The sequence below is a fragment of the Stegastes partitus genome, unplaced genomic scaffold, assembly GCF_000690725.1.
Source record: "Stegastes partitus isolate 25-593 unplaced genomic scaffold, Stegastes_partitus-1.0.2 Scaffold2569, whole genome shotgun sequence".
Classification (NCBI taxonomy): Eukaryota; Metazoa; Chordata; class Actinopteri; family Pomacentridae; genus Stegastes; species Stegastes partitus.
The window spans coordinates 24,247-31,590 of NW_007580300.1; the positions used below are offsets into that span (position 1 = coordinate 24,247).

The window sequence follows — 7,344 nt, forward strand, 5'->3', positions numbered from 1 at the left end:
CTTCTGAATGGGGGGAATATAGAAAAGATATATATATGTATATTTATATTTATATATAAAAAGATAGGGATTTAAGTATATAATAATAATAATAATAGTGATAACAATAACAATAATAATAATAATAATAAGCAGTGCAATGTAGATATATACATACATATTAGAGGTAGAGCAAATGAGAGGTAGTGGTATGTTAGTTATAGAATGGGATATTGCACGTTGTGGGTCTACTGGGAACACAGCTGGTTGTAGAGTAAACGCTGTAATGTAAACGTTCTCTAATGTAAACGTTCTCTAATGTAAACGTTCTCTATGTGAACGTTCTCTAATGTGAACGTTCTTTATGTGAACGTTTTACAGCATTTGACTGGATTTAAACCAGCGGCTGGTGTTTTTCACTGTTTCAGTGTGTGTGTGTGTGTGTTTCTGGGACCTTGTGAGCAGGTTTTTAGCAGCATTTATTATTTCATGTGTTAATTTTACAGCTTCAGCCTGAACTCTTTATTTCTGAATCAATTCGTTAAACCAGCTGTCGTCCCAGTTTTTAATTAATAAATGTTCGTTCTTAATCAGCCGTCCATGAATCCTGCTCAGATGTTAGAACATGAAGCTCCAGCATCAGCTCGTTTCTTGTTTCCAGCCAATGAAGCGATCAGACCTTGTTGTTGTTTTCTGACCAATCAGCTCGTCTGAACAGGAATCAATAAAGTAAACAAAGTGGATCAACAGCCTTCAGTGGTCGGAGGAACTCGTCAGACTTCATCTGCTCGTGGACCTGCTCCTGGACCGGACCATGTTCTACTACCCGGCGGTGCTGAAGCGTCACTCAGGATGTTTTTCTACCATCTGGTGAGTAGAACGCTGCTGATGGAGGAACCTGTGACTTACTGGAGATGTTTGATGGAAACTCTAAACAGACTTGATTCCAGAGTTTCCTTCTGTCCGGAGACTCGAGCTCCTCTGGGTTCAAGTCGACGTTCAGAACCCTCCTGAGCTTCTGCTTTTAAAGCTTTAATGACAGAAGCCGGCTGTGAAGTGCTTCATGGTGTTCATGAGGAGTTTAAAGCTGGAGCGGTTCCTCCCTCCTGGTCCTGGTTCCCTCCATCTGCTGGAAGAAGCTCATAGTTCTGCCTTTAAAGCACATTTCAGCTGCAGTCAGAGTCGCTGGACGGACGGACGGACGGACGGACGTCTGCAGGTGCAGCGAGACCAGAGTTTAGATCAGAAACAAAAACAACTTTGAAGATGAAACGTTTGAGGAGAACCAATGAGAGGCTGATTTATTCCTCCTGGTCCAATCAGAGACCTGCTGGGAGTTACTACACGACTCGTAGACCTGCTTTAACAAGTCACTGTTCAGGTTCAGCCCGGCTTGGACACGTTTTACCTCATTAAGCAGATTTATAAACTCATTTTAGACGAGTTTTTACCGTATGTGGACTCGTTTAAAGTCATTTGTTCGCACATGTAGGAGCAGGTTTCAGCTCATCAGGCAATCTGGACAAATTTAGTAACTCGGGACAAGTTTCAAGTCGTTTTGCTCTTTTTTTTACCTCATTTAAACAAACGAGTCGTTTCTCTAAAGTCTGAAGTCCTTTTTTTTGTTTCATCACCAACTTGAGCAGTTTGTCGTCTGCAGCTTGTTTCCAGAACCTTCAGTCGGTTTCATCCCTTTGGTCTGGAGAACATCTTCAGCTGGACTCGATCACAGACACGTGACCTGATAAACCTGAACAAACATCCTTTATTCAACAGAAGAACATGTTTCAGTGACACTGAACTCTGTGAGGCTCATCACCTCCAGGTCTCCAGGTCTCCAGGTCTCCGGGTCTCCTGTCTGTAGGGTTCTGGGGGTTTGTTGTATCTTCAGTCGTTTATTCTGACTCTTGTCCTCAGTGAATCTGTAACTCGGTGACTCAGTGAATCGGTGACTCAGTGACTCGGTGACTCGGTGACTCAGTGACTCTGTGACTCAGTGACTCTGTAACTCAGTGACTCTGTAACTCGGTGACTCGGTGACGTGTGGATCTCTTCCAGGCTCGTCGCTACAAAAGGCATCAAAGTGACTCGTCGAGACTTCCTGAAGGTCAACGTGAAGAGCACCTGGTGAGAACCTCCCAGTCCTTTGTCATGTTCTGCTCTGGTTCTGATCTGGTTCTGATGTTCTAACGAGCCGGCGGTTCACAGCGACGACATCATGGACTATGTTCTGGAGAAGGTTCCTCCTCCGCGGCCCGGCCTGCCCCGGCCCCGGTTCTCCCTCTACCTGTCCTCCCAGCTGCAGTACGGAGTGGTTCTGGTCTTCCACCGGCAGTGCGTCATCCTGCTGGGTAAGAACCCGGCAGCCGGTCCACAGCAGAACCTCTGGTTCTGGTTCTAACGCTGAACTTGTGCTCTTTCAGAGGAGCTCCAGTCTGTTGTGGGTCAACTGGTGAAGCAGAAGACGGGTCTGAAGATCGACCTGGACGACAGCAGCAGGTCGGAACAGAACCGCCGGGTCGATACAGAACATATGAACATTAATGAGATGTTTAGAACGTTTGAGGTCCAGATCAGAGACTTTCTGAGATGCTTTAAAAAGCTGCTTGTCAACCCGTCAGCAGGTTGATCATCACGTTAAGAACATGTGAGGAACTATTAGAGATCAAACCTGGAATGTTCTGTTGAGTCTCATCACGTCACTGATCCAGAACCTGTAGATCAATAATCTGATTATAGATCCGTCGTTTGTTCAGACTCAGATTAAACGTGATGATAAACCTGCTGGAAGTGGGTCAGGTTCAGATTTTAATAAACAATGTCAGAGAGTATCTGATTTATGGATCAGAACATCTCCAGCTGGGATCTAACCAGAGCTTCTCCGACCTCCTCAGACAGTCTCTGGTTCTGCCCGACGCCTTGGCGCTGCTGCAAGAGGCCGAAGGAGCTCCGGACCCTCTGTTTGGAGTCATGCAGCTGCAGGACACGATGTCGAGTCCCACGGCTCTCATACGGGTCAACACCGGCAGCACACGACGGTAACATGCACAGAGACCGAGCCGGACGCCGTCTAAGCTCTCCTCTGTTCTGTGTTTCCAGGCCAGTGAAGAACTTGTGGAGGAAGCTTCTCCTGAACGTCCAGAACCGGGTCCAGCTGCTGCAGCAGACGGTAGGAGGAGCTGAAAACACAGAGTTCTGCTGAGAGGAGGATGGGTTAGACTTAGACTGACTTTATGAATCCCAGAGGAAAGTCCGGACCAGTTTTAGCTGGTTCTGACCCGTTTTAGCTGGTTCTGACCCGTTTCCAGTGATTTCAACCACGTCTGAAGTCACTGTGGACAGTTTGTGGCTGGTTTTGGTCGTTTTGACGGTTTGTTGGGTCACAGTTTGGTAGAACTCATCATGTCCAGCTGTCTTCAGGTGAACCTGCTGGTCGACATGCAGTCGACTCTAAACTACGTTTATCAAGAGGACCAAGAATTTAACTGAAAGTAAAAAAAAAAAAGCTTCTCAGAAAAGTGAAATGAATAAAAACGTGTCATCAGTGTTGGAGTTTCTGCAGATATGAAGATCAACAGCTCAGCAGCCTCCACACGGTGCAGAGCTGCTGGTTCTCCCTCTGACCTCTGATCCTCTGGTTCTGGTTCTGTCTAACTCCATCCCGTCCTGTGTCTGCAGCCATCACGGCGTCTCCAGACTCCATCACTCTGAAGGAGTCTCCGGCGGCTTCCATCCCATCTGCGGAGGTGAGGACCAGCACATCCCAGTCAGACGTGTCGGACCTTCTCCCTGCTTCATGCTTGTTCTTCTCCTCGGTAGTTTGAAGGTGTGGACTTTGCTGACGATGACCGGGAGACCATCGACCTCCTCATGGCTCAGACCGATCACTTCCCAGAAGGTGTGTGTTCTGTCTCAGACCAGAAAACCATAAATGAAGAAGAGACTCTCGTTCAGATAAACTTTCTGAGACCTTCTGAACCCCAAAACCCAGCGACCGGCACCGTGTCGTCTGACCAGCGTCTCTCTGGTGACTCTGTATCCACGAAAAGCTCTCAGGTTCATAATAATCACAGTGATGTTCTCCATGGTTCTGACTGAGTCCTGCTGACAGAAGACATCTCTGAGTTCTGTCTCCTCCTTCATGTGGTTCTGGTTCCTCTGAGCTGCAGGACTTGATGCTGCAGTCAAACATGTAAACCTGGTTCTGGCTCAGGAGGCTGCTGTTTGTCTGACAGGAGACGTGGTGCCGCCGCCGCCAGAGGAGCCGGAGAGGGAGGTGGAGAGGGAAGGAGGCGAGGAGGAGGAGGAGGAGGAGAGGCCCAAGGAGCTCACAGGATCCATCACTGAGTAAGTAATCCACCCAGCAGGAGCTCAGGCTGATCCGCTGGTTCTGGTTCTGTCACTGCAGCCCTGAAAGGAGCCGGCAGGAAACGCTCAAGAGCAATGAAGACTGACAGCTGAGCCTGGTGCTGGTCGTCTCCTCCAGCTGACGTTAAAGCAGGAAACAAGTAGAGCTAGCGCGTTAGCTTCAGTCGGTAGCATCCGGCAGCTTCAAGGAAGTCAACACAGAAAAGTTCTGGTGCTGAAGCAGACGTTCAGACAGGAAGTGATCCACAGACTTCAGAAGACCAGAAACCATCATTCACCGTCGACTAAGAAGAAAGTTTCACATGAAACAGAAAATACAGAATCTCAGTGTTCAGGAGTCGGACTTTAACGGGTCGGTCCAATGATTCAAGCTGTTGTATTAATGACCCTTCATGTGGTTCTGGTTCTGTGAAGGTGCACTGACTGGTTCTGGTTCTGTCAGATTACAGCCCACCGCCACCTCTGCTGACAACCTGCCACTGGAGCCCACCGAGGAGCCATCACCTGACGAACCGGTTCGCTCACCCGAAGAACCGGTTCTGCCCACTGAAGAACCGGTTCAGTCACCTGGAGAACCGGTTCCATCACCTGAGGAACCGGTCCTGCCCACAGAAGAAGCGGTTCTGCCCAGCGAGGAGCCCGGACCGCCCTCAGACCAGCTGACTCCAGTCTTGGCCTCCATCCCCCCACCAGCACCGGCAGCAGAACCCCGTAGAGGAAGACCCGAGCTGGAGGTTCTGTTCTGACGTGTAGAACCCGTAATGCAGTGAAACAGTTTTTATAAACTGGATTTGTGGACGGATCGTCTGTATTCAGTCAAAAAAACAGTTTAATGAAGTGAAACAGACAAAAAGCTTTTCTGTCCAATTTACTGTTTTATTTTATAAACGTTCATTATTTAGTTAAAGTAGAAATAATCGTGATTAAAAGTATATTTTTTAAAAAAGACAATAACTTGCATGAAAAAAACAAAAATGTACATAAACATTAAAAATGTCTGTTTTTATAAATGATAATTACATATTTTTTTAAATGATTTTTAACCCTAATGTATGGAGCAGTGAGAGGCCAAATTACAAAAATAAATCATTAAAAGAATAATAAAATAAAAGTGGAAATAAAAAGAAGAATAAACAACATAAATAATGTGGCAATATAAAGCAATCAGAATGAATCCATGAAAAAAGAGCTAATAAAAGTAGAAATATAAAGACAAATAAATAAAATGTATTTTTTAAAATCATAATTTATTTTTATTATTTTAAATTTAAAATTGTATTTATATTCTTTATTTATTTATAATTATTTTAATTTTTATATTTTTATTTATATATATTTTTTATTTATTTTAAATATTTTTTCATTTTTATTTATTTATGAATTTATTTAATTAAAAAATAATATTTTTATAATGTCGCTTTAAAAGCAAAGGAAATATGCGCAGAAGAAAAATTGCAGAAGAAAAAATACTTATTGTAAATGTATATATATGTGCATATATGTAGTTTGGTTGTTCTCTTACAATGTCTGACATCGTATAAGAACATTTGTGGTAATTTACAAGTGAAACTAGACGTTTGGGACTAAATACGTTCGTTTGATTTTAATCGTTGTTTCATAGATTTTTGCTCTTTTGTTAAATCACGTATTTTACTGCATTGTTCTGACCTCCTGCTGTCAGAGGGTCGCTCTAGTTTTCTGGTATTTAATCTTAATTTAATTTCTTGTTTCCACCAGTCAGAGGAGGTTTTCTTCAGATCTATAAAATATGATGATGATGATGATGATGATGATGATGATGATGAAGGAACAAAACTGTCTTTAAAGTGTCTGAAGTTGGTCTGCTGAGTATCAGGAGACAAACCTGATGATGAGTTTGATGCACTGTGATGAGGACACCATCTCCTTATGATGAGCGCCTGACGAAGCCGTTGATGTGGTCTCTGGTCCTCCTTCAGACCCAACCCTGGGCCGAGGTCCGGACCAGGAGGAGGACGAGGAGGCAGCTGACCTTCTTCGATCCAGAGACTCAGCTGTCTGAGGAGGAGCAGCAGCAGCAGATCAGCGACCCTCTGATCCACACCAGGCCTCCGGTTCTGCTTCCTCCTCCTGCTCAGAGGATCACACCTGCTGTGGACCTGCTCAACAAGCCCTGCAGCTGTCAGTAGCACGCTGAGGAAACACCTCACACCTGAATGTATTCAGAGCAGATTCATTCTGCCCTCACCCACACTGACCTGTGATGCTCTGCAGGCTTTAAGCACTTTATGCAAAACCTGCAGGGCTCAGAGATGATCAGCGTGACTCCAGCCGCCTCTCACTAACCAACCAGCTCTTCTCCTCCTGCAGTCCTGCCTGAAGAGGTGGAGTTTCTATGGCGACAGGCTGCGGTTGTCACGGCGATCTCAGGCGCTGACCTGCAGGTCAGTGAGCGAGGGCCCGAGTCCACCGAGTCCACCGAGTCCACCGAGTCCACCGAGTCCACCGAGTCCGAGAAGGGCCGAGAGCCAGAGATGCTGAAGGAGCAGATGCTGGAGGTGAAGATGATAAAATGTGTGAAGCCGGCAGAAGAAGGGAAACGTCAGCAGATGGTTGATGGATGTGTGTCTGTGTGATGGCAGGTCCCCAGAGAGGAAGCAGAACCAGAGGGGCTGGACGTATCAGGTAAAGTACCGTCTGGGTTTAAACAGTCCACTTGTTGGGTTGAAGTCGTCCTCATGTGTGTCTCAGTCAGAGGTCAGCTGGTTCTGCTGGTTCTGCTGGTTCTGCTGGTTCTGCTGGTGAAAGGTGAAGAAAAGGCTCCAGGGAGTAAAAACAAAACGTTTGTCTTTCAGCTCTCGGTTCTCTGCAGCTGGAAGCTTCAGACCAAAGAGACGTTTCCAGAGAGATCTCGCCCATGCAGATATCTGAGAGAGAAGGGTGAGAAGCTAACACCTCCACCAGCTTCATACGTCATGAACTAAAGTTCACATCCACCCAGAAACACCGTGTTCATTA

At 45.9% G+C, this 7,344-nt stretch overlaps 1 protein-coding gene across 1 annotated transcript in view; it reads left to right on the forward strand.

Annotated features, from left to right (window-relative positions):
- Positions 1–793: 793 nt before the first annotated feature.
- Positions 794–7,344, forward strand: part of LOC103375376 (meiotic recombination protein REC8 homolog) — an 8,905-nt gene continuing 2,354 nt past the window's right edge. The window contains exons 1-14 of the mRNA XM_008305640.1: positions 794–849; positions 2,038–2,106; positions 2,188–2,330; positions 2,403–2,478; positions 2,874–2,994; positions 3,079–3,148; positions 3,658–3,725; positions 3,799–3,877; positions 4,215–4,326; positions 4,790–5,081; positions 6,306–6,507; positions 6,697–6,884; positions 6,969–7,011; positions 7,182–7,266. Coding sequence (XP_008303862.1) covers positions 794–849; positions 2,038–2,106; positions 2,188–2,330; positions 2,403–2,478; positions 2,874–2,994; positions 3,079–3,148; positions 3,658–3,725; positions 3,799–3,877; positions 4,215–4,326; positions 4,790–5,081; positions 6,306–6,507; positions 6,697–6,884; positions 6,969–7,011; positions 7,182–7,266 — 1,604 coding nt within the window. The remainder of the gene's footprint in view (positions 850–2,037; positions 2,107–2,187; positions 2,331–2,402; positions 2,479–2,873; positions 2,995–3,078; positions 3,149–3,657; positions 3,726–3,798; positions 3,878–4,214; positions 4,327–4,789; positions 5,082–6,305; positions 6,508–6,696; positions 6,885–6,968; positions 7,012–7,181; positions 7,267–7,344) is intronic.